The sequence below is a fragment of the Phascolarctos cinereus genome, unplaced genomic scaffold (genome assembly GCF_003287225.1).
Source record: "Phascolarctos cinereus isolate Bilbo 61053 unplaced genomic scaffold, phaCin_HiC Scaffold_1;HRSCAF=81, whole genome shotgun sequence".
NCBI classification, from domain to species: domain Eukaryota; kingdom Metazoa; phylum Chordata; class Mammalia; order Diprotodontia; family Phascolarctidae; genus Phascolarctos; species Phascolarctos cinereus.
Genome location: NW_027555514.1, coordinates 47,290,787 through 47,318,648, shown reverse-complemented (window position 1 = coordinate 47,318,648; position 27,862 = coordinate 47,290,787). Strand labels below are relative to the sequence as shown.

Here is a 27,862-nt window from a genome sequence, read left to right as displayed (position 1 = left end):
CAAGTCACTTCACACTCTGTTTCAATTCCTCATCTGTAAAATAAGCTGGAGAAGGAAATGGCAAACCACTCCACATCTCTGCCAAGAAAACCCCAAATGGGATCCTGAAGAATACGACTGAAAAACCACTGAACAACAACATTTCAAGATGGCTGGTTTCCTTTGTAATCCTATGTGCTTTAAGTCATGTGTTTAAAAATTACAAGTATTTTTCTGAGAAGGGGTCCGTCCCTAAGCTTCATCAGACTGCTAGAGGAGTCCAGAGGGGTCACAAAAAATGGTTAAGAATGGTTCAATCTTAGCGACCTTTGGACAATGCTTGGTCCTTACTGTTCAAGGTTGACCTAGTATTCTAAGGTCTTATCAATCTCAAAGAAAGTATAGCTCACTGGTGCTGTGATACAAAGCCAAGTCTTTCACAAATCTTACCTTGATGTGACAACCTGGATAGACAGTTGCATTGAGGGAAAGAACACCATGTCCTCTCTCCCAAGGATAAAACATCCACCAAGCAATAGTATCATAGTTAAACTATATTCATCTAGAACTAATTTGCAACAGTGACTACTTAGGATTAAGCGAGTCCACGAATGACCGGTTTTTATAACATGGCAAGCTGTCTTCTGATTAAGTCCACAAATAAACATGGTGGAATTCCACACAAAAACACCCATCTGCGCTACTCTTGAGAAATCTTCTGTAAAAGGTAGAATTTAGGACATTCAGACTGGCAAGCAATGTCCACAATGGTTATCAGTGTGTTCCTTTGCCACTGGGGCCCAGTGAACATATCTGATGGGAAGACAAGATATATTTTTATTACTACTGAGAATGTACAAGGGAGAATCTGGATGGGTTTTTGTGTTTGTTTTGGCTTGGGCCAGGCCTATGTATCCACCCAACCCTGGGAATCTTGACTACAAATAACAAAAAACCTGAAAAACAAACAAAAAACCCCCAACCCAACGTGCTCTGTTCCCAGCTCTTTGCATTACCCCCATTGTGTCCCACTTCCCTTATTGGTGAAAGTGAAAATGAAACCAACACAAACACTCCATTGTTAACTAGGAAATGGGTATTGGCAATAACAAAATTTTAACCAAACAGAACTGGTTGAGTCATCCCATGGAGGGGCTAAATGGGCAGGGAATTTCAGGAGTCTTTCCGGCTGGATAGGTGTTCCCTGGCTTTCCCTGGAGAGGATGAGATTGCTGGGGTGGTGGGGTTTTTCCATTATATTCCCCCGTAAGGCTCTTGGCCTGATTTATTCAGTATGTGCTGGCAACAGTCAGGAGGCTTCTGTGGGAGTGAGCAAAGCTGCCCAAGAAGAGTCACAAATCCTGCCAGGTCTCCATAGTAAATATAACATGCCCAAAGAGGAAAACAAGCATAAACAATTTATTTTCTCTAGTAAATGATGACATTATTCAGCCAACTTCTGGTCCTGCTTCACCCTATCACTTGGAAATTACCAATTCAGCACCATTCCAAGGACATAACTGAATAAACCCCACATTCACAATGCAATTGGCCATAGTGTAGTGGAAAGAGCCTTCAGAAGACCAGGGTTTGAACCCTGTCTCTGCCAGTTGCTACCTCTGTGGCCCTGGTGATGTCGCCTAAGCCCTTTTGGGATCCTCAGTGTAATCATCTGTAAAGTGGGGGAGGGTTGGACCAGATGATCTTAAGATCCCTTTCACGTCTAAGTCCGCAATCCCAATGATGCTCAAACTGAGGTGTGCTGAGAAAGGAGGTTGCTCTAATTATACTGTGCATTTGACTTTGGCCTGCCCCATTCACAACTCTCCCAACAGATCTTTGAGTAGAATCACAGTTTTGGAGCTACAAGGGACCTCTGAGGTCATCTGGGCTGGTTCCTTCATTTTAGAAATGAAGAAACTGAGGTCTGGAGAGGTGGGAAACTTATCCAAGGTGAAACAGTTATTAAGAGGCAAGGATGGGGGTTCAAACTAGGTCCTCTGATTCCGAAGCCATACCCTTTCAACTCTCCTAATTTTTACATCTTTCCTCTGTTTGTTAAAAAAAAAAATGTGGTCTGATGGAAACTACCTTCAGAGATTAACCCTTGGCTTCTAGGATAAAATTCACACTCATCAGCCTGGCATTTAAGCCACTCTACAATGTGGGTCCAGCCTACTTTTAATAATAATGATAGCTAACATTTACACACCTACACATATAATGTGTGTATATGTGAATGTATGTATGTATGTATGTGTGCCAGGCACTATGCTAAACTCTTTACAATTTTTCATTTGATGAAATTAAATTAGATGCTATCGTTAACCCCATTTCACAAGAAACTGAGGAAAACAAAAGTTAAAGTGACTTGCCCAGGGTCACTCAACTATGAAGCTTCTGAGGTTGGATTTGAACTCAGGTCTTCCTGAATCTAGGCCTGGCACTCTATCCACCGAACCACCTAACTTTGTTTCCTATCAATCTCTTCCATTGATTCTCTGATGTCTCCTAATTCCCTCTTATAGCCCATCCCACTAACAAAGTAGTAGGTATCAAGGAATTTGGTATTCTACTACCAAAGGAATTTTCCTTAAGGCCAAATTCCCTTAAGACCATGGGACTCCCTTAACCAACTCCCTGGTTCCCATTGCCCCTAGAATAAAAAATAAATTCTTTTCTTTGTTTAGCTTTTAATGCCCTACATAATCTGGCCCTAACCGGCTGCAACAGCTTCGATGCACATTACTCTAAGTTTATCACACTCTGCAATACCGCCAAAGTGGTCCTCTCTCTGTTCCTGACACACAACATTCCATGTCCCATTTCCACACCTTTAACCTGGAATGCGTCTCTCCTCGGCTCTGCCTCACCGAATCCCCTCTTTTCTTCTAAGTAAGATAAAGCACAGGTACCACCTTCTGCATGTGCCTGCCTTCTCTCCCAAACTACTCTGTATTAATTACTTTGTATATATTTGTATTATTCACTTTATGTTTAGGTGTCTCTTCTTTTTTATGTACTTGTTGGCCTCTCTCTCCTGCCTCAATTTACCTTTTATCATATTCACTTGTATTCATATTCCTGTTCTCTTCCCTACCCCGCAGAAAATTATTTCCTTGAGTCTGTTTCTTTGCCTTTGTGTTTCTAGCAGCTAGCATAAATGTTTGCTGAACAGAATTAAATCACTGAGATTTACACTGAAACATCATTAAAGTAATGAGCCACCTCATATCAATACTGGAAAGATATCACAGAAAGACTAGAAACATTCTACATCTCCAGTGGGGGAAGAATGGCCAAATGCATAGTCTGGCTTGACCTAGGAACATGTCCAGTATCCTACCTCAGCAGGACCAGAAAATGGCGGCTTGTAGACAGTCCTGGATGTATTGACCTAGCCTTTAATGACAAAAGGCAGCAGCCCAGATGAGGAGGGTGGGAAGGAGCCTCATCATGTAAATGTATATACACTGGTAACTTCACACAACCCAGTGGAATGGAGATTTTATTAATTTGTGACTTTCATTAATCAATCAGAGATGACGCATTTGAAACAGACAAATGACTCCATATCCAGCTAATTGTAGAGTATGATTCTTCAATTAAGAATTTAATCAAGTCACCAAAACTCTAGTGACAGCAAGTATAGTAGAAAGAACACTGGGTTCAAAGTTGGAAGCCTTTGAATAAAATCTCTTCTCTTGCATCCAAAAGAATATAAGCTGTGTGAGGGCAGGAGTTCCTAGCACCTTTCAGGCAAGACTTCTAGTAAGTGCTTAAATGAATGAAAACATTTAAGCCCTTACTATGTGCTAAGGACTGGGAATATAAATAGAAAAACGGGACAGTTCTCACTCTCAAGGAATTCACATCATAATTGGGGGAGACAACTCATAAAAGGTGGAGGGAGAGGTCCCAAAGTTGTAAAAGTGTTGTAAGGGAGGGCAAGGTCCAGGGTTCTGGAGGACATTGAGGCAGATAAGAAGAAGGCCTGGAGGACCTCAAGAATCAAACATAAAATCCTCTGACTAGTTTTTACAGCTCTTCCTAATCTGGCTCCTTCCTACCTTTCTGGTCTTCTTACACCTTACAGTCTCCCAAGAATCTTTAATCCAGTGACACTGGTTTCCTTGGCCTTCCTTGTATTTGACACTCAATCTCTCAACTCCCTGTGTTTCCACTGGCTGCACCCTTGCCTGGAACAACTCCTACCTTCTCCAGCTTCCTTCAAATCTCAGCTGAAGTCCCACCTTCTGTTTATTCAGTCCTCCTTAATCTTAGCGCCTTCCCTGAGACAGCCCCCAATTTATCCTGTATCTTGTGTATACAGTTATTTACATGTTGCCTCCCCTATTAATTTTTATATATGACTTTTAAGGTTTGCAAAATGCTTTACAAATATTATTTCATCCAACCCTCACGACAACCCTGTAAAACAGGTGTTATTATTAACCCCCCTCCCTCTCATTTTACAGATGAGGAAACTGAGTCTGAAATATTTAGTCCCTTGCTCAGGGTCCCACAGACACTAATAAGCTAGCTGAGAAAGGAAGGCAGGTAAGAAGAGTATCCCTGGTAGCTGGTCCCTTTCCTTCTCACCATTTCTGATGAGTTACTAATAAATGTCTGTTGAATTAAATGGGCACCTCTAACTGTGCAATTATGGGCAAGATGCTTACCTCCCTAAACCTCCAATTTCCTCATCTGCAAAATGGAGATCCTGATACCAACTTCACAAGGTTGTTAGAAGGAAAGAGCACCTTACAGAGTGGCACAGATATGAACTATTCCTATGATAACAAAAGTGGCTAAGATAATCAATAATGGAACTTTACCCCAAATTGTGGGGAAGACGCATACATTTCACAACAGAATTAAAACATCACTGATATCTGGAGTTTCTAATGAAATCTATACTTTAAAACAAGCTACTTATCCTAGAAGATTATAGATCATACTTCAAAAAATGAGAAATTCAGACCAAAAATCTGTTAATAAGCATTTAATAAGATAACATTGGTCCTTATAGTGTTCACATTTCAGGTTGGGGTCACAGAGATGATAGGAATGAAATTTGGGAGTGCTCAATTCTCAAACTGACTTTCACCAACAAGCTATTTGTGATCTTAGGCACATTGCTTCCTCTGGGCATCTATAAAATGAGGATGTTAACTAAAAAGTCATTAACCCTCCTTTCAGTTTGAAAATTCTAAGGTTTTGAAAGTATCCTCTGATTTAAGCAACAAATTTAACAAAACCATTATATCTACAACAGAGTGAACAAGGAAGCCTACTCAGGATGTCGGTGCCCATCAGAGTAACTGTGCCTCCTCAAAGCCACAGGTTAGCAGTGTCAAGGATGGAGACTGGGTAAGTCAGGTCAAGAAATGTTAGCATCTACTATGTGCCAGGCACTGTGATAAGTGAATGGGGTAAAAAAAAAAGGTGAAAATAATCATTCCTGGACACCATAATCAATCTATTTTTAAAAAAATGTCAATATGCTGCATTCTAGCTATGCAGAAAGAACACAGAACTACTTAGCTACTGATCTGAGTTGTCCCCTTCCCCAGCCCTCCCTTATCTTTAGAGACAACCCCCCCCCCCAAAAAAAAACCCAAACAAACCCAAACTGCATGCCTCTAAGGGGAAATATGTTCGAGAGTCTAAAATCTGACTGATTTTTACTCTAATCATAGATATGACAAACATTTCCATTTTTCATTACGCTAGTCACTTCTATAAGTCATCATACTGAAAACTATCTTCCCTTTACAATATTTTTTTTGGGGGCGAGGACATCTTTAACAGCATGAGTTAATATTCTGTAGTGTTTCTGTGCAATGGAAAGAACCTCCCTGAGACACGTTTAGGAGGATACATTCCAGACTCCCTCAGTTCTTCAGAACGCTACAAGCTCGATACACCAAAAAAGGTCAGAGAAGTCCATTTTTCACAGTTTCAGAGAGCCGACATGGTGCAAAGCCAGATACATTAGGTACTATATTAGGTGTAAGGTACAATGGGTGAAATGCATTAAGCTTGAAGGATATCTCAATATGTGAGATGCCAGGATATTAAAAAAGGCAATGTCTGAATAAAGAACAGTTTTACGTCGGATGCAAAGCATGTGTTTTTAGTGAAGTAAAGACACTTTTGTTATTGCAGAGGACACAGAAAATGTTTCTTCTTTATTGCTAAGTATCCCGGCTACGCTCTATGAAGCTATTCCATAAATTTTAAATAAAAGTATTTTGTAATAAAGCAACACTGTCCCCTAACTTACAGATGTGCACATACACGTTTTTGCTTATCTTCATTATTCTGAGTCCAGCTGTCTAGTCACTGTATTTCTCTAAATCTTGAAATCTTCTTCCCCTCCCCCAGTTTATTTGCCCCCTTGTCAGGAAGCAGTTTCCAAAAATCCAGCTACAAGGAAAACATGGATAAAAAGAAAACACCCTTAGATTACACCTGCTGGACTCTGACTGCTTGCCAGAAGGAGGAGGAGGAGGATCTGATTGCCTCATGAAGTATTCTATAAACAGCGAATCTTTTCATGGATAAGGCAGAAAGAATGCGAAGAGATAGAAATGTTATATTTGCATAGGAGAGGGATGAAAGATTATTAATCATCTGAGGAAAGAGAGGATATTTTAAAGCTGTGGAAACTGGGAAGGCTCCAAGGAGGAGGCAGCCTCGGAACTGAGTCTTGAAGGATGGGCAAGATCTCACCAAGTAGAAACTGAAGGGGAGAGTGAGGAGGAAGAAAACCCTTGATATATGGGAGAACAGAGGCTAGAAAGGAGAGGTTAAAGCTGGGGAACAGAAAGAAGTCAGGTTTGGATGGGAGACAGCACATAAAAAATAAACAGTGTGAGAGGTATTAAACACTAGCCTAAGGAGGACAGACTTTATTCAGGAGCCTACAGAAAGTTATGGAAAGATTTTGCAAGGCAAGGGGATACATTACTGGAGCTGGGCTTCCAAAAACTGAGTCTATCAACAGTGTGTGGACAGGATGTAGAAAGGAAAAACTGGCCTCGGGAAGAGACTGTAGGGAGCTATCATAACACTTCAGAAAAGAGGAAATAGAGGCCTGAACTGAATTGGTGGCAAATTCTTAGAGAAGCACAGGAGAGAAGATTGAGGACCTGAATGGAGGGATTAGCTCTGGAAATAAGGAGGGACATTTCTTTCTCAGACTGGAGAATGAGAAAACATCTCACAGCATCATCATTTGCATCTAGAGTTGTATCTGTGGCAAAACCAATGACTAAGGCTCACGATGACCCTGAGCTGTCAAGGAAAAGTTAAATCATATGATGATTTGTCTCTCTGCTTGAGGAGACAAGGTTGTGTAGACTATATATTTTAGAAATATATCTATCAAAAATCTTTTTTTTTTTAAAGTTTGGTATGACAAGTCAAATCCTCAGCTGGACACAAAGCCCTTGCCTCCAAGAAGGGTTGATTTCCTGCCACTTATGGATAACAGCAATTTTACTGCATAAAAGGTACGCAGCATCTTGGGGAGACACAAAGAACACCAGAGGAAGCTGGAAGACATATATGCGAATTCGACAGTGTGACATTCATCAGCTATACGAGTTTGGGCAAACCACTTAACCTCAGAGCCTTCACTGGTAAAAGGAGGATAATATTTTCCCTACCTACCTCATAGGGTTGTTGTCAGAATCAAGTGACAAAAGTTACAAGAAGTATTTTGCAAACCTCAGATGCCAGTGATCAATAATAAGGCCTTTCTCTTTCTTCTTCTCTAGACCCACTAAATCCATTCCTGACTTTCTGTGTGATGACCGTTATTTATGTCACAGTTTTTAAATCTTTCCATTTTCTCCACCTGTAAATAGACATGAATTCATGCTCCTCATGATCTCCTAGGAAGATGGTACCCTCTGGAAAAAAGCTTCAACTCCGTCAGAAAGTAGTTACTTAGATACAAGTTGTTTGGGTTATTTATACATTCATGGACATACATATATTCATTGATACACAGATATTTTGAAGTTTTGTTGATGCCTTTTATTTTTACACTAGTCATTTCCTGATATAACTCTAGTAAGATTTTGTATCGAAAAAGGGCTAAGCAATTATGTCTGAGAGTGTATGTAGCATTCCATAGCCCTCCATCTTTCTAGCAAAAGAAGGGAAATTATTATCAGTTGTTCTCCAAGACCACGATTTATCACTACATTTAAGCTGAGTTTAGCTGACTTTTAGTGTTCTTTTCATGTGCATCAATGTAATCAATATGTTGACAAACATAAAAAAAATCTATAGGATGAAATGAAACTGGTTGTGGCTTTTTTTTTTGGAGGACTGTCAATTATCCTAGAGTTGAATAATCTGATCTCATTTCTTTTGCTTGCCAAGACCCAAGACTCTAGAGGCAAAAAATAGCTTTGTCTTCAAATAAGTCATGAAGTTTCAAAAATGCTGCATTCTTTCTGAATCATCACTTTCTGCTTGACTCCGAGACATTCAAGTCATACATTCAACTCCTTCCATTCCCTTTGGGGCCAAGATGTGGGATTAAAGCAAGTACAGCAGACCAAGAAGAAGCCTGGGTACAAGGTTAAGAAAGGCAGCATGGTGTAGTGGAGAAACAATTGGACTAAAGGGTATGGAAACCTGAGTCTATGTTCTGGTTTAGACATTTCAGCTATTGGATTCTGGGTAAGACAGCGGGGTTCTCTTGAATGTGAAAGGGCCTCATATTTACTTTATCACACAAGGCTGTGAGGAAAATGCTGTGTAAACTTCAATATGAATTATTATTTTCTACCAACAGATCTAGGGAGATTAGCCTTTAAAGATCTTAAAAAATTTCTTTTCGATGAACAAAAACCTATTTTTCTTTCTTTTCTCTTTTTTCCTTGTATTGAGGGAAAAAAAAGAAAAATAAAACCCTTGTAAACAAAGACGCATAGTCAAGAAAGCAAATTCTCATATTGGCCATGTTCAAAAATATGCTTCAATTTTTACCCTGAGGCTATCAACTCTCTGTCAGGATCTTAACCTAACACCTTTAGGTGAATCAGGCAGATGGTATACAAAAGACTCCTGGGTCCTAAGTTACATATTCTAATGAATCCACATGCCACCAATTGGCCACGTATAAATGGGGAAGCCCAACAGGTAGAGTTGGGTAATTAAAATGAGATGAAAAAAAGAAGATAAAATAACTTCATGATGAGAGACAAGGGGATGATCAAAGACTAGCCTTGGGACCAGTAAGACTGAGGTTCAAATCCCGCCTCTGACACATTCTGGCCAGTGGTCTGAGGCAAGTCGCAACCTCTCAGACTATAGGTTGTACAGAAAGTTTAGCTCTGTAGCGGTAAAGTGGATGAAATCAAAGGTCTAGTACAAATTAATTTCAGCGTTTCAAGATAATTCACTTATGTCATCATTCAATAAGCACTTATTAAGTGCCTACTATTTGCAGGACACTGTCGTACACAGTGAAGATAGGGATAAGGCCTGGACCCGTGATTTGATGATGAAGGTAATTCTTTAATCAGAAAACTCCCTCAAACAATGACACCAGAAATATGAAACCACTGCCAAACACTCCCTCATCTCAAGGTATTCCATCATGCTATGACTTTCCAGTAAGATTAAAAAGTCTGCTGCTTTTACTTCTATTATTAACTCGCTTGAAATAAAGAAAACACTGAGTACATATAATTTTATTACCTATCCCCTTGTTACAAAATTCTAGCAATGATGTCTTGAACGTGATTGTGAGAAAATGGAACTTCACTGGATTTCCACCTTAAGAGCTATTAAAAATGAATATGGAAAAAGGACCAGACCTATGATTTATTTCATTGGTACAGGGAACTCTCAGGTAAGGAAATCCCCTCTACTAACGCAGATTGGCACCTCCTCTGCAGTTTACAGTCTTGGAGAGCTGCCTAAAGCACTGAGATGCTAAGAGACTTGTCTAGGCTCACATAGCTAGAATGTGTCGGAGGCAAAAATGTGAACCCAGTGCTTCCTGGCTCTATCACGACAGCATACTGACTCTGCCCTCAAAATGGATACTAGTATAATGTGAAAAGCTATGAAAAAGTGATCATTTTAGTAACAAGACTTTTCTAGTGGGTATGCACCTGTATCAGCACATTCATAAATGGGTATTTTCCCGCTTATTCATAAGAAAAAAATTGATTCATACCTCCTCCCACCCCAGGGCAAAAAAATTATCTGAATTTCATAGACTTTCATAGATTATTTGAATTTCGTGGATTATTTTTGCAGATGGTTTGAATTATTTATAGATTTTCATAGATTATTTGAATTTCAGTGTCTCCCCCCCGACAGTAAAATCTTCCTCTGTTGCCTTGTCCTCATGAGGAGTAAATACTTCAACGGCACATGAACTCTAGCAGGTCCTTTGAAGACACAGAAACTCTGAGACTGAGTCCAGTGATGGACCACACGTCAGTTGCCCGAGGACCAACCTGGCTAAGCTGGGAGGGGTTCATTATCAACTGGCTGCAGGATCATGAACTGTTTCGGCTGAAGTGGCTCTTGAAGACCATGTACTATTTTATAAAGGGGCTACGATCTGCATTGGTGCATGTATGGCATGATTATAGATCCTTAAAATAGAGAAATTAGAAAAAAAGCATCTTCGGGTACTGCCACCCAACTTCAACCAGGCATTATTTCAGACAGAGATGATATTGTTGCAAATGCACTCATGTCTCCAGCTTTGAGAATTTCGGGAATCATACCACCTGAAAATCCTGACATCTGGCAAAGACACTATGAAAAACCAGGTATCTATGCCTGCCTCTTTCTATTCCTTTGCATGTGAAGTAATCTGTCTGTATTTTCCTGTCTGGCCATATCAATTTTCAGCACAGAAGAGAATGCTAATTGATCCTACATGTTGGCTGGCCTTGCTATCATTCCTCAAATTTAATTATCAAAAAAAATTTGTAACAAAAATAAAAATGAGCCAGAATTCCCTGCCTTACCAATGGGCATTGTGTGCATATGAAAATGGGGTCTGTTTTCTGGAACCAAATTAGAGGACTGGATAGCCCAGCTCCATCCACTCAGCTTGGACATTATGTAACCAGCCCAGCCCCTTCCTCTTGCCCTCTCTATGTATCTCTGTTATCATAAAACCTATTCAAACTTCTCCCAAGGGCAGGGAACAACACTTAGAAGACAGCTTCCTAGGGAAGCCCAAAGCTTACCTCACCCTTCCCAGTGAAGGAAACAAGCAGACCTAGTCTTTTCCAGGGCTGTTATTTTAATAAGCCCTCCAAGGGCTTGCCCTGGTCAGCAGCTAGACTTTTCCTATGCCTTGTTTTCTTTATACAGGTGTTGGAAGAGTGTGTGTATGGTTCAATCAGGGTTGATCTGTAAATAATGATAAAACATCCAGAGGAATCCACCTTGGAAATTCTTCTGTATCAGGGAGAATACAGCAACTTGGAAGAGTCAATGCTCGCGGATTTCCCATTCGCTGGAGCTGGTATTCCTAAGCTTGAACCAACTGTGTCAAGCTGTGGCTCCTTCCCCAAGGAGTCCTACTACTCCAGATCAGTGGCAAGCTATTAAAAGATTTCAGCCTCAATTTTACCATCTTCAATATGGAAATAATAATAGCATTTATTTTATAGGGTCAGCATGAGGGTCTAATGAGATAACATTATATAAAATACTGAAAGTACTATTATATAAATTCTAGCTGTTATTATTATCCCCTAATTCTTAGCTTGGGTAGGTAGGTGGCACAGTAGATGGAATGCCAAGCCTAGAGAAGACCTGAGTTCAAATCTGGCCTCAGACACTACTAGCTGTGTGACCCTGGGCAAATCATTTTAACCTGTTGGCTTCAGTTTCCTCATCTGTCAAATGAGCTGGAGAAGGAAATGGCAAACCACTCCAGTATCTTTTCCAAGATGACTCCAAATGGGGTCATGAAGAGTCAGACATGATTGAAACAAGTGAACAACAACGAAATCCTTAGCTTGGTGGCATAGTGTTTAGAGTACAAGGCTTAGGGTCAATAAGATCTGAGTTCAAATCCTGGCTCAAACAATTCCTAGCTGTGTGACCCTGGGCAAGTGGCTTGAACCATTTCAGCCTCTGCATTCCTCTGTGCAAAACAGAGATAACAGCACCAACATCAGTCAGTCAATCAATAAGCATTTTATTGAGTACTTAACTAAGTGCCAGGAACTATGCTAAGCACTGGGGATACAAAAGGAGGCAAAAGACAGTCCCTGCCCTCAAGGAGTAAGCTGACAAAGATAAGACATAAAGCGTTTTGCAACACACTATATAAATGCTATATGAAAGCGCTACATAAATGCTAGCTACATTATCCTTATCATTATTGCTATTGTTATTATCGTTGTTATTATTGTCATCATTATTGTTGTTCTCACTACTATCATTATTATTATTGTTGTTACTGTCATTCTTCTTCTTACTATTATATCAGAGGAAAGAGGTAATACCATGAGAGACAATTCTTGCACTTCTCTGGAAGGGGTGCCTTTGGGGGAAATGTGAAACACAGTGGGAAAACCTCCCTATCTCTCAGATTTTATCCCTTGTATTCCTTTATTTATAGCCTCACTAGGTATAAATACAAAACTTGCTTTTTAAGGGAAGGGGCATTTGGCTCTGAGTTTTACATTTCATGAGAATCCTGATCCCCCTTGAGAAAGAAGAGGCATTCACAGATACTGGAACGCCAAGCAGCTTCTCCTAACTGCCCACCTTACCAGAGCAGAACCCTCTGGTGCATCCTTTCTACTCCGGATAGACGGAGGTCTGCCCTCAATAGGGCAGGTAGTGTGGGCTCAACCAAGTGCTCTGGGTTTTTGCCTTTTAGATTTAGCCTTCTGCGTGGAACCCTGCAGCCAGACAGGAATAGTTTCTGGTTCCTAAAGTCAGCATTTCCATCTTCCTTTTTAAGCTTGGGCACTTTAAGTCTCCAATGGGCTATGCTGATCATGCCCCTTCTTCCCCATCCGTGACAGAATGGCTAGAAAGGGGACCTGAAAACAGCTGTGGCTACCAAGGAACATTTGGAAACTTCTGATTTCTCCTTAGTGGCTGGGAAGCAACAGGCAGTTTTTGCAACACATTGTACCCATTACAAACTTGGACATTCACCTATCTGTGAGGACATTCAATCTCCTCTGTTCACCAATCCACCACTGAATGAATGAATGAATGAATTCATTCACTCACTCAAAATATATTTATTAAGTGCCTGCCTGCTATGTTCCAATAGGCACTGAAGATACATGGATTAAAACTAAAACAGTTCATGCCCTGAAGGAGCTTCTACTCTACTGGGGAGAAATAACATGTAGACACATGAATACAAACATATCACACTGAAGTCTTGAGAATAATGTTAAAGACTGAGATCCCCTTGATGCCTACCAGTAGGGTTAATAGTAGGAAAACAAGAGGTTTTCCAGAAGATTGAGCACAAACAAATTTATGCCCCCCTCCCCCAAAAAAGTAGCACTTTCTCACTTACCACTGAGGTAAGAGCCATTTGAAAACTGTAGATCCGTGCAAGGCCAAAATCGGCCAGTTTAATCTGTCCATTGCTGGTGACAAGGATATTCTGTGGTTTCAGATCCCGGTGCACTACTCGGTGCGAATGAAGAAAATCCAGACCTCGGAGTAGCTGAAACATCATGTCCTAAAGATAATCCACAATCAATTAATCAATGGTAATCAAGAAGAATCATCTCCCTTCCCACAGAGTCCCCTTCCTCACCAGTCAGGGTATTATCAATATGGAACAAGAGGCTATCTGGCGTCATAATGAATAAAGAGCTAGTCTTAGAGCCTGGAATAGTGATAATAATAAGCGTTCATATAGGGCTTTTACTTTACAAATATTATCTCACTTGATCTCATGACAACCCCGGGAAGCTGGTGCTCTTTAAATCTTCATCTTAGAGACGAAGAAATGCAAGCAGAGGCCAAGTGACTTGTCCAGAGTCCCACCGCTAGTAAGTGTCTGAGGCCTTATTTGCATTCAGGTCTTCTTGGCTCCAGGGCCAATGCTCTATCCACTGGGCCACCTAAAACCCCAGGCAAAGTTACTTAACTTCTCAATGCCTCAAGCAACTCTGTAAGGATATAAATTGCTGTCTGTCATCAAGGCTTCCACACCGTAAGTTTCCTGCCTCAATGATCTGGGGCCCATGTGGAGCCTGGCATAAAGCAGAGAGCCCAGCCATCAAAGTTGATCAATTTCACACTTCTTTTTATAAAATGACAGAACTAATATCGAAAATGATATTACAGATGAGGAAATGGAGGCTCAGAGATGTTCAGGGATTTGCCCAGGGTCACACAGCTAGTAAGTGTCTGAGGCTAGATTTGAACTCTGGTCTTTCTGACTCCAATTACAGCACTCTATCCAATGAACCTCAAAATGAACGCCATTTTACTGACAGGCAAAGTAAGTCAAAAAGAGGTTTGTGACGGCCTCCTACCTCCAAGTCCACAGCTTTTTCTATGCTCCGCTGCCATGCCTAAGCCTATATGTAAATACCAATCACTGAACTTGGAGTTGGAAAAACTGAGCTCAAGGCTCAGCTCTGACCCTACCTAGACAGTCACTATGTGACGAGGGCAAATCACAGGATCTCTCAGTCAGCCAGACCTCTCAAAGACTTGAAGTTATAGTCAAGTAGCCAATTGTTATCAGTGGGAAGAATTTTCACCTTGAATTTCGTATAAGCATGAAATCCAGGTTACGGAGAGAAAAATACACATTTCTATCATTCACGCCTGTGACTTATCAGTGTATGAAATGCCTTCTATCACTGTATATCTACGATGGTCCTGCAACTTAAGAGCATAGAGAGGGGTCTCCAAAGGGGAACCACAGAATGTCAACTAGGGGTCTGTGGCGAACCAATTAGGGGTTGGAAAGATGAGTTGCATTCTCATGATGACCAATCCTGGGCCTCATCTCTAAGAGACTCAAAACAACTATTATCCCTCCCCTTCCATGTGCAAGCTCCTAGCCTCCCACAACCCTTCCCTCCCACCTCCAATACAGATATATAGCTTCCAAAAGTAGGGATGGTATCTCTATCTGTGTCTCCAATGCTTAGCATGGTGCTTTGCCCACAGGAACTACTTAATAAATACTTGTCTTCCCTCCTCTTTCTCCCTTCCTTCTTTCTCTCCCCTTCCCTTTCTTTCTTGTCTTTTTTCTTTTTTTTCCTTCTTCCTATTCTCCCCCTTCATTCTTTCTTCCTTTTTCTGTTTTCTTTTCTTTTCTTCCTTCCCTGTCTCCTTTTTATTCCTTCCTTTTTTTGTTTTTTTTTCTTCTTGTCTCCCCTCCGTCCCCTTTCCCTTCCATCTTTTGTCTTTCTTTCCCCTTTCCTTCCTTCCCCCACCCTATTCCCTGTACATAACATACACCAGTTCTAGTGATTGGAAGGGGGGTGGGGTGGGATTGTAGAATATTAAGAATTGGCAGGCATCTTCCTCAGGGCCACCTAGTCCAGTCTTCACAGAATGCCATATGGTAGACATAAGCAGTCCCACTGACGGCTAGCAGTTTTTGCTTTTGAGAAACATCTGAAATGGCCCAGAGAAATTGGCAGCAGAGACCTTAGACACATACAAATAGTGTTAACTGCTGAAGCACTGGAGGGGTGGGGGAGGAGAGGATGCAGGCTGGGAAGATCAGAGGACCATTTTAGGTCAAACGACTAGCAGTGAATAAACAGGAGTGTGAAAGTGAACCCAAACATGTGAAAGAAGCCAGTCTCTACTGTAGCAAGTGAGTCTTCATTGGAAACATGTGCACATGACTTAGGAGCCCTGATTTTAAAAGGCATGCCTAATCTTAAAAAAAAAATGCCCCCCAAACTACACGTTTGCGGGCTTACAGGGCATGAAGCACTGTTTGAAACCATACAGAGAAACTTAGAACAAATGAATTAGAAGTAGTCTAAACCATTTAATTAACCTATGAATGCAATGACGATAGCTCTTAGAGACTGTTAGAGGCAGAGAAGGTGTTGGTCTGTGTTAGGAAAGGGAGTTTCCTACACCAAGTGAATCACAGGTCCAGACATCCCAAAATGAATTCAATAAAAACCCAATTACCTGTATTAACTGGGGTGTGAGTGAGGCCTGCCTAATTGGTGGAAAGTCTGATTACAGAATTTAAAAATTATTTCTGATTTTAAGTGCATACAAAATCACTAGATGAGGCTTAATGAATTCTTTATAATTAAATAATTTGTAACTGACATACTCATGACATAATGAGTACAGAAGACGTCTGTAAAAAGATGACTTTATGTTAAAAACTGGTCAGTTGTTTCAGAATCATCTGTCTCTATGAGGTTGGATCATCTATCAGTCAGCGAAAAGGTCAACATCAATACTAAATTATATAAAAGGATAAAGAGGATACTGTGAAATTACAACAGCTTTGGCCTGACCTACTTAACCAAGCCATTATTTCTGAAAAACAATATTTACAAAAATTAGCCACCATTGCCATTTCCCACAGGATTTTATGTTGTATAAAACAGCTGTTAAAATGAAGAGGCTGGAATAGCCCAGGAATCATCTCAATCAGAGAATGGGATACCCACAGCATCTGTCCATTGGTACATATGTCAACCGGAATATAAATGGGCAATGAGTTGAAGGCAGTGTAGACTAGGCAGAGAGCAGAATGGATAGCACTGGGGAAATTGTGCTGTGCTTTTTATGATCCCAATCAATCAATGAATAAGGTACTAAGTGCCTACTATGCGCCAGGCAAAGTGCTAGGTGCTGGGATTACAAAGACAAAAACGAAACAGGCCTTGCCCTCAAGAGGCTTACAGTCTAATAGGGAAAACATAATGTATATAAAACTATTAAATGATATATAAAGTCAATACAAGGTAATTTGGGGAGGGAGGCCCTAATAAATGGAGGGATAAGGAGTGGCTTTACGTAGGAGATGGTGCTTGAGCTATGTCTGAAGGGAGTTCAGGATTCTGAGTCAGGTCAGGATTCCAAGTAGTAAAGTCGGAATATATTCTAGGCACAGGAAGACAACATGTACAAAAAGGCTGTGACTGGAGGTGGACAGTAATTACAAAATCCTTAAGGCAACGGAATTATCAATGGCAGAGGTCTTTAACAATAATTGGTTTTTACTAGGATTCTTCAAAGCATCATAGATCTAGAGCCAGAAGGGACCTGAGAAGGGCAGAAAAATGTCATCTTCCTAATACCAATCTTCTCTGTTCTCTAGGGATGCTCATGAATACCACAATCACAGAAGACTCAGACTTTCAGGTGCTCCAGAGGCAACGGATGGATACACAATGGCAAGCAGACAATGGCAGCAAATTACTGAAGGGGACGTAAGCACAAGCAGCGGCATAAAAGTCAACATGGAGGATGCAATTTGCGAGGAGAAAGGAAATGGTCATACAGCAAGTATGATGGATAACAGATGGATAGTCCATGACAGCCAATCAATTCAACAGCCTTAAGAAGGATTTCTATAGAAAGGCAGAACTAAGAATGGAAATTGGTAGAGGGATTATGATCGTGGGTCCTAAGAATTATCAATATAATAAATACATCACAGTACTTACCTAAGCGACTTTGGGCCCTTTCACTACTGATGTGTAAATAAAACAGCTGCTTCTAAATTCTGAGTATGTGAAATTTTAAAGCTTTTCCATGAACAAAATTAACGCAACTAAGATAAAGCCATGCACTAGGAAAAAACAAAGTTATATCAAAAATCTCTGTAAACCAAAATATGTAGGTAACTAATAGAAATCTATAAGAATAAGAACAAAGAATATGAATATTTTCAGAAGAATTATTAAAAGCATATGAAAGAATGCTCCAAAATGATAATAAGAGAAATGCAAATCAAAACAACTCAGATTTCAACCAAATCTGCAAGGATGACAAAAGACAGGAATAGCTAACGTCCTTTCCCTATGCTATGCTGCCTTTCTCTACCTTGTCCACAGGGATACTGAGAAATATTCTGTCAAATTGCTTTCTGAAATCCATATATATGATAACTATAGTATTCCCCCGATTTAGTCAAGTAATTATGTCAAAAACAGAAATGAAGTCAGTCTCACAGGTCTTATTCTTGATGATGGTACTTTTGAGTGTTAACTACTTACCTTTCTAAAAAACACAGAAACTATCCTTCTAATAACGGATTCTCAAATCAGAAATGTTCTGGTAGAAGAAATACTAACGAACTCTTTGGCCGTTCTATATCAATCTAGAATCAGAGAATTTTAGAACATTAGTCAACTACAACCAACTATAAAAGGAGAACTAGGAGAGAACTAAGGAAAGTCAGAGTATCCATAGGGAAGTGTGAGTCTGCACTGTCAGATGATACAGAAAGGTCAAGAAGGATGATGACTGAAGAAAGGCTACTGGATTTAGCAGTTAAGGGAGAAAATAGGCTTCAATGGTAGGTTAAGAAGCCCAATTCTAAGCAAGGGGTTGAGAAATGAGTGGAAGCTAGGAAATAAAAGCAACAAGCATATGATTTTTCTAGCAGTTTGCCTATGAAAAGGAGGAGACACGGGATAACTTTAAGGGATGCTACAGTGATATGAAAATTTTTTGAGGATGGGGGAGATTAAGGTATTTTTTGTAGGTAGCTTTAAGAAAGGTGCCTATGGATGAGAAAGACTGAAGAGAGAAACGGAGGAGGAGTGTTAGAAGGGGCAAGCTCTGAGACAGAAGGGGATGGGATCAAAGGGGACTGGCCTTCATAAGGACAAGGACTACCACTGTCTTAAAGATTTCTCCAGGAATGTTGGGAGGGGAATATAGATAAAGACTGGGCCAGATGATCTCTGAGGGCCTTCCCAACTCTAGATTCCACAATGTTCCAGAGGTACCATTATAAATAAAATTTAATAAAAATCCAGATATGCTTAGCTATCTCATCACTAAATTACAGAAAGAGTTAATAAGATTTCTAGATAGATATAGTAATATCTCTAAGCTTTGTGGCTAATTCAAAATTTGTATTATCAGACAGAACTATGCAGATAATTGCTTTCATAGAATTTTTTGTTAAGCAAAAAAAAAAAATGTAGTGTAGTAACAAGCATTTGTTAAGTACTTACTATGTGCCAGGCATTGTATTAAGAGCTAGGGAGAAAAAGAAAGAGGAAACCCGCCCCCCCCCCCAATCCCATTCTTTGCCTTCAAGAAGCTCGGTCCAAAGAGAGAGGTAATATACAAACAAGTATTTATAAGCAAGATATATGCACCATAAACTGGAGATAATATGAGAGAAGAGAAACTATGATTAAGGAAGACTGGAGAAGAGCTCCTTGCAGAAGGAAAAGACTTTAGCTGAGACTTGAAAGAAGCAGAGAAGAGGTAGAGAGTTTCAGACAGATGAGACAGCTACTCAAAATGCTCAGTGTAGTATGCACGTGAGGAACAGCGAAGAGGTCAGTGTCACTGTAGCGTACGAAGATCAAAATGAGTCTTTTTCCTTGGTTAGGAGAACAAACAAAACAAAAGAACTATTGATAACTTTTGCTTTCACGTCATCTACATTTCCCAATGTATCTTTCCCCTTATCCCTCCCAGAGAGCTATCTCTTATAATAATTAATACAAAGTGAAAAAAGAAAAATAGCTCAGTAAAACTAATCAACATACTAGAAAAGTCTGACCTTATACACATTGTTGCATAGGCAGAGTCTTCTGCCTCCATGGAGTATATCTCTATCTCTAACACAGGAATGTCTGGGTCAAAGGGTTTGGGCATTGTAGTCACTTTCTCCCCATAATTTCTAATTGCTTCCTAGAATAACTGCATCAATTCACAGCTCCACCAACAATGCACTGGTGTGCCTATCTTACCATAACCTTCTAACATTGAAGAAAGCTTTATACAACAGCTCTCGAATTGATTAACCTACTGCAGACTTTTACTTTAAATGGAATTGTTTTCTCTAAGCAATTAAAGTAGCACAATGCAATGGGAATTAAAAAAAAAAGTAAGCTGACCACTGCAAAGCAAACATCCTGAAGTAAAATTTATTGAGGAAATTTCCTAGTCTTGTGAAAAACAAAAACAAAACAAAACAAAAAACCGGAAATCACTGTCAATATAACTAAGAATGGTTTAGGCAAATCATCATTTCAGTCACACCCATGATAAAAAGAGTCCATTTGGGTTCAGCTGGCTGTATCCTTCTGAGAAATAAATGTACACATGTGATTTGGGTACATGTTTCAACAAAATGCAATTGTGCAATGTTGTTTGGCCTGAGGAGATTTTAGGTGTGGTCTTGTTGTCTTTGGTAACTAATCCCTTCCCCCCCAAAAAAATTATGGGCCCTTAATGCAACACCAGGAATCCTTGTTTTATGTATACCATATATTGAATTTTCTTATTTTCTTAAGAAGGGAAGGCATTTGGAGGAGGCCCACCAGAATGGTGAGGCACTAGAGTTCATGAATCATCTGAAGGAAACAGTGGTGTTTAGCAGGGGAGTGGAGATGACTAGGGATGGGGTGGGGAGTGGGAGGTAAGAGGATGGTTGGAGGGAAGGGATGATAGCTTCTTTGAAGTATTTGAAAGGACAAGTATAAGAGGGATTAGGCCCCAGAAGGTAGAACCAGGGACATTAGGTTTAAATGGCAGAGAAGTAAATTAAGGTTTGATGTCAAGAAAAACCTCCAAATGATTACAGCTATCCAAAAGGGCAGCAGGCTGCCTCTAGAGATGGTGAGTTTCTCTTCACTGGAGGGCTGAGGGCAAAAGCAATTTGTTAGGTACTTGATATAATAGGGATTCTCTTTGGGTGTAGGTTGGACTAGATGGCCTCTGGAGTTCTTCCCAAGCCCGGGCTCCTGTGATTCTGTATTACATCCAGTAGAGCTATATTTTCCAACTGCAGAAAAAGCCTGATTATTTTCAAGGCTACTGGAAACTGGTCCAATTTCCATTGTGCAGTAAATCACAGAAATGATGGCTTTGAAGGATAATTTTGAATAACTAGATCCAATTAATCTGAATAATGAACTCATAATATCCTGAAAAAAAAATCCCAGCATCATTTGTATCTAGCTGGCTTAAGGTTCTCTAAATTTAGCTGTAATGGGATATTCTAAACTTATAAAGATGACTTATTAGTAGATAACATTAACTTCTTATCTCCATTTTCATGATGTGCAAACCACATTCTCTTCAAACTGTCTATTGCATTTTTATATGTTTCTCTGTAACAGGGTCAAAATAAATTATTTTCTATCCCCCACCCTAATACCACTTTACATGTCCTTTTGATATAAGGATGATAGCAAAAGGATCCTAAGATCTAAAAATCTAAAATTCTAAAGTCTAGGCTTCACTTTCACATGATCAAGACAATGATGCTTCCAATCTAGCTAGGGATGATGCCTAAGGGTCAAAGATCACCCAGGCTTAGGCAAGATGCACGGCAACAGACTTAACGTAAGCAAAGGTAAGAGACACCGTGAAGGAAAAAAGAGCTCTAGCCCAGGAGTCACCAGGATCTTGGATTCAAATCCACCCTCAGATACTTACTAGCTGTGTGATCCTGGCCAAGTCACTTTACTCTGTTTGCCTCAGTTTCCTCATCTGTAAAATGAGCTGGAGAAGGAAATGGCAAATCACTCCAGTATCTTTGCCAAGAAAATCCCAAATGGGGTCATGAAAGAGTCAGACTCGACTAAACAATAACAAAATGAATGAAAGTGCAAGTGGGATATTTAAATAACAGCTTTCTAAATACCAGAAGACAATTGTTTTTGTTGTTGTTGTTCCCCAAAATCATTACCAGGGTTACAGTCTGGACCTGATACTTTATCAAAAGCATGACAGCATAGTAGAGAAAGCCCTGGGCTTGAAGTCAGGAGAACGTAGGTTCAAATTGTGCCTCAAGACACTTACTAGCTGTGTGATCCTGGGCAAGTCACTAAATTTCTCTTGGCTTTAGTCCTCAACTGTAAAAGAAGACTTGGATTCAAATCCCACCTATAACATTACTTGTACAACCTCGGATAAATCCCTTAGTTTTCTCATCTGTAAAATGAGTGGGTGGACTACATGGCCCAAGATCCTAAGATCTCTTCTTTTTATGCACCCTGAGTCCAAGACTTGTCCTATCTATGCACATATGTATGCATGCATAGATAGGTCACTTCTGCCCTCAGAATGCTCAAAGAATGCATCCTCTGAAACCACAGAGGGAAAAACACATTCCTACTAAGCGTAGAAGTGCCCAGTTGAAGCCAGAAGCCAGCAACAATGAGCTAATGTGGATTCCCTAGTGATTTTCAGAGTTACTCGAAGGCCATTGGAGCAGAGGGTAGCGATGGATGCCATCCTCCCTACGGTGCTCACAAACCAGGGTTAGAAAGACACATTTTTATGGTTTGTTGCACACGGTCTTTGTCTGATGCCAGCTGTGAGTGAGGAGGACACAAAGGCCTAAGGTAACAGACCAACCACCTTGAGGTCTAACAGCTAGAGCCGATCCCAAAATAGAACCCTTGTTGGAAGGGCTGGTATATTATTTGTTTTTGTGGCTTCCAGGCAACTGAGAAGGGGCATAAATGCAGCAATGTGTATACAGCACATTAATAAAAGGAGGATGTATTTCAAACAGAGAACTGAGTCAAGAAACCTAGCATTATATTTCTGAAAGCAATGATAAACGATGGGTAAGTAAACTTTGTGACAGATCTAAATGATATTTGGGAATAGAAACCTAACAACTGACTTTCTACTCAAGTCATATGAATGTCTGCTTTATAGGGATAAGGTAATGAGTAACTGAGGACAGCCTGAAAAAGGAATCATTACCTCACGATAATGGCTATTAGCCCAGTATGGAAAGTCATTGGGAAGTGAAACTGCCACTAGGCAGTGTTAATTATAACCATCTCCTGGCTTCTTCAGGGCAGGATATGAGAATTCAGGGCTGACTCAGTTAGAAAGTGGGAGGCAGAAACGGTTCTGTTACTGGCCAGTGACCTTTCAAGTTCCCAAGTGACTAACTCACCTGACTAATATACCTACCATCTACCTTGGCCCCAGTCTCCTGACTCAGTTTGTTCTGACTAAATGGGTCAAAGGAGAAGCTGGGGTTTTTTTGTTTGTTTGTTTGTTTCTTAAGGAGAAAGGGAAAAAGGGGCCATATTTCAGCTAATAATCAAGTCTTCACAGAAGTCGTTGTCAAACCTAACCAGGGAATGGGTCTGTGTGTGGCCTGTGAAAACAGCCAACTAGAAGTGCTCACTGACTCACTTCAAGGAGGAATGATGCAGTATACAATGACCCTCTGGGAGAATCCACAGAGGCAGTGCAGGGGAAAGGGAGGGAAACAAGAGATTATATAGGCATATCATTTATAAGGCAGCTAAGTGGTACAGCGGCGTGAACTCTGGGCCTGGAGTCAGAGAGACTCGAGTTCAAATCTGGCCTCAGATACCGTCTGCCTCGGTTTTCTTATCTGTAAAATGAGGATGATAATAGCACCTACCTCCCAGGGTTGTTGTGAGGATCAAATGAGATAATATTTGCAAAGTACTAGCCTAATATAAGTTAAGTAAGTAGCACATAAATGTTAGTTATTATTATTATTATTATTATTGTTAACAGTCAAATGGGAAAAAGACTAGGCTTCACTCAATCTAATTTGAGTTATATCATTCACTCGATCTGATTCGAATTACATCAATCAATCATTTATTAAGCATATATTAAGTACTTATTTGGGGCTAGGAACTGTGGTAGCCCCTGGGGATAAAAAGAAAAAATAAGATATAAGGAGCCTACTCCCATGAGAATTGTAAATAAGGGGGAGAATCAGAGAAACTATTTGGAAAGGAAGTTTCCATTGACCAAGCAATAAGCATTTATTAAGCACCTGCTGTGTGCCAGGCATTGGAGCTCAAAAGAGAAAAATCAAACAGTCTTCCCTCAAGGAGCTTCCATGCTATTGGGGGGAAATAAGAAGCATACATATAAACATGTAGAGAACAAATACAAGGTAACTTCATGTGAGGCTTGGGCTGAGCTTGAATGGAAACTGGGGTTTCCAACCATTCACCTTCGTGTATGTGTATTTTATGTACACAGACACTGTAGGTACTCTCTTAAGAAACAGTGTATCTCTAACATCTTACAATGAATACTGAACCATGACATTAATGTTAACAGTTTTCCCCCTCTTTTCATTCCACTGTCTGAATTCATATATTTATTATCCATACAATTAATGTGACAACCCAGTTCAACAAATATTTATTAAGCTCCCACTATGTGCAAGAAACAGGTTCATGGCAGGAGGAACACAAAGATGAAATAAAGTGGTTTGTCGTACCCTCAAGGGTCTTGTCTAGCAGGGATATTACGAATATACAATTGAAAATCCTTTTAAAAGGCCCAGGAGAGGTCAAAGAACAGCAGCAACTCAAGAAGGAAAAGGGTCACTTCTACCTGAGGGAATCAAAGAAGGCTTCACGGAATAGGCGGCAACAGAGCTGGGCTTCAAAGGAAGAGATGGGCCGCCATCAACAGAGATGAGTGTCTATGTGTTGAAGAGGATGGGAACAGAAGATATTTTGGTTTAATTAAAGCAAAGAGTGGCCAAAAGGGAAGGCTGAAGTCAGATTAGAGAGAACCTTGAATGTGAGGCTAAAGAACTTAAGTTCTACCTGCTAGGCAATGGAAAGCCATTGAAACTTCTGAGCACCTTCTTAGTTAAGAAAGTTATTTTGAGGGGCAGCTAGGTGGTGTAGTGGATAGAGCACTGGCCCTGGAGTCAGGAGGACCTGAGTTCAAATCTGGCCTCAGACACTTGACACTCACTAGCTGTGTGACCCTGGGTAAGTCACTTAACCCTGATTGCCTCACAACAGAGGGAAAAAAAGGTTATTTTGAAAGCAGTGAGAAGGATGGATTGGAGAAGGGAGACTTGTCAGGAGACAATTACAATAGTTCAGGCAAGAAGTAGGGAAGATGGCAGGTTAAGTGTTAAAGAGTGAACAGAAATGGAATATCATTCAGAGAGAAAATTCAAAGGCATAGACCAATGTTCGGATGTAGGTGGTGAGGGTATACGGAAAGTAAAAGAGAAATGTTGAGCCTGGGTAAGTAGAAGAATATGTCAGCGACAAAACCAGGGAAGTCAGTTGGAGGGGCAAGTTTTGGGGGAAAATGATGAGCAGTTTTAGTTATGTTGAGCTTGAGTAAGTAATCTAGGTGATAATGATGATGACAACGACGATAGTTTCTAACATTTATCTGGTGTCTATCACGTGCCAAATGCTTCAGAGATCAAACCATCTCAAAATCATCACATCCCACTTAGTCCAACTTTCTTATTTTACAAATGAAGAAACCAAAGCCCAGGGAACCTAAGTGATGTTTCACTACGTCATAGGTAGTGCCAGGAGCAGGATATGAACACAGATTCTTTGACTCAAAGTCAGTCAACTTTCTGTTGTCTATCAAGGAATGGGGAATTTGGGACTGGGTCTAAGTGAAGTGTAAGAGGTGATGATCAAGGTTTGAAAGTCATTCACATGCCAGTGAATGCAGATGGAATTTCCACAGGAAAGAGTTTAGAGAGAACAGGGCAAAGGAAAAAGTCTTGGAGGGATGTCCACACTTAGAAGACAGTAAGAGGAAGAGGAACTACTGAAAGATACCAAGAAGCAGTGACCAGTAAGGGAGAAAGAAGTGTCAGAGAAACCAAGGGAAAGTGCAGGTTCATCAAGAATAATACTATTCTATAATAATAATACTATAGAATGCCAATTTCTTGAGAAAGATCAAAGAGGATAATAATAAGAAAAGCCCACAGGCTCTGGCAACGAGGAAACCATAAGTGACCTTGAAGAGAAAAGTGTCATTTGAGGGAAGGGAATGAAAGCCAGATGAAAAGGGGCTGAGGAAGAGGAAGTACTGAGTGTAAACTACTTTCTCAAAGTTTGATAGTAAATGAGAAGAGGGAATGAGAGAAAGAGGATTGTTGCTTGGAGGCACAGTTATGTCTGAGAGGGCTTTAAAAAAAAAGACAGGGGCAACCTAGATACATTTGCACGGGTGGAGAGAAGGTGTGGAAAGGGAGAGGTCGAGGGAGCATGACGAATAGAACAAAATCAAAGAGGTGGGACGGGGGAAATGAGATTAAGGGGACAGGTGGGATGGTTATCAATTACCCATGTCTTGGTTTGTGGCATCCTGGCATCATCTATTATCACTTGACTTTTTGCCTGCCAAGAGCAGTGGTGCAGGAGCAAGAGCAGTCATTATGAGGCACTAATATGTGCCAGGTGCTAAGCTAAGCTCTGGAGACACCAAGAAAGGCAAAAACAATCCCTCCCATCAAGGAGCTCCCACTCTAATGAGGGAGACAGAGTGGACAAACAATCTATACACAGGACAGTTTGGAGGTAATTAACAGAGTTAAGTCACTAGATTTAGGGGGAGATCAGAGGAAAGCTTCCAGCAGAAGGTGGAGTGTTAGTTGAGACTTGGAAGAAGCCAGTGAAGCCAAGAGGGAGAGCATTCCAGACATGGGGGACAGCCAGGGAAAATGCCAGGAGTCAGGAGATGGAGTGTCTTGCTCGAGGAACAGTCCTAAGGAGGCCAGTGTGACTGGACGGCGGAGTATGGAGGGAGAAGGTGTAAGAGAACTGGAAAGGGGGAGTGGGGGAGAGACCATCAAAAGCTTTGAACACGCAACGGAAGATTTCACATTTGATCCTGGAGGTGGTAGGGAGTCCCTGGAATTTACTGACTGACAGAATTGTTGTGAAGTCCAAATGATAGTCTGTCTTCAAAAGTGCTTTCAAAACTGTAAAATACTTGAGAGGATGTAAGGGATCATGAATGTGCCTGCTCTGCAACTGGGATCTAAGAACCTGGAGGGCAAGGGTCCCTAGTATAGCACATATGACTATATCAGGAGAGCCTCAGACGCTTACCAGCCATGAGATGCAGCACTCAGAACCTCAGTTTCTAGTAAAGCAGGACTAAAATACATGCACTTCCTTCTTCACAGGGTTGATTTGAGGAGAATGCTTTGCATACAATATAATACTATATAAATGTGAATTGTGAGTCTCCTTTGCTGCCTGCTCCCCACCCCCCTCCTGCCCAAGTGTGTACATGAGTATATTAATTTGATCAATCTGATCTCATGAATCACCTGAAACTAAAAAATAAAATTAGTGTGGAACTTAAGGGTTCCTAGCCCTGGATCCATGCAGGAGTTGCACAATCAATCCTGGCTCCACCATGCAATCTGAATCAATTCCCAGGACTTGCTTGAGGGAAAAGGTCACGTTCTGCTGCAGTTCACTGGTCACTGGCCAGAATTTCCTGAGTGTCCATATGTCTAGTTCTGTGATCAGATCATAAGGTTTGGACCTGGGAGGGACTCAAGTGAGAATCTAACTCATACCTCTTCATTTTACAGATTAGAAAACTAAGGCTAAGAAAGAGAGACTTGCCCAAGGTCATATAGGTAGCAGCAGCAGAGACAAGATTTAAAACTCTAGTCCTGTGATTCCCAATCGACTATTCTTAATAACATCACATTAGAAAATAAATAAAAGATTCCTAGCCCCCAAGGAGCTCATGAATTAATGAATTTGTTTTTAATAAAATACTGCTCATTCATTTAATTCAACAAGAATTTATTAAAGTCCTAACTATGTTTGGGCCAAGTGTTAGGGATACAAAAGCAGAAATGAACAAGTCCTCAAGGAACCCACCTTGCGATAGAATGGAATGATGTCTGTACATTACACGGTATTGTCAAATACAA

The 27,862-nt window shown here is 40.5% G+C and overlaps 1 protein-coding gene across 3 annotated transcripts in view; it reads right to left on the bottom strand.

Annotated features, from left to right (window-relative positions):
- The window catches only part of CDK6 (cyclin dependent kinase 6), a 269,773-nt gene that overhangs the window by 130,520 nt on the left and 111,391 nt on the right, over nucleotides 1-27,862 (bottom strand). For 2 of the 3 annotated variants that reach the window (XM_020987411.1, XM_020987410.2), the window contains exon 3: nucleotides 13,535-13,702. The exons of the other annotated variant lie outside the window; for it this stretch is intronic. In XM_020987411.1, the coding sequence (XP_020843070.1) occupies nucleotides 13,535-13,702 (168 nt within the window). The remainder of the gene's footprint in view (nucleotides 1-13,534; nucleotides 13,703-27,862) is intronic. 3 annotated transcript variants of the gene reach the window in all.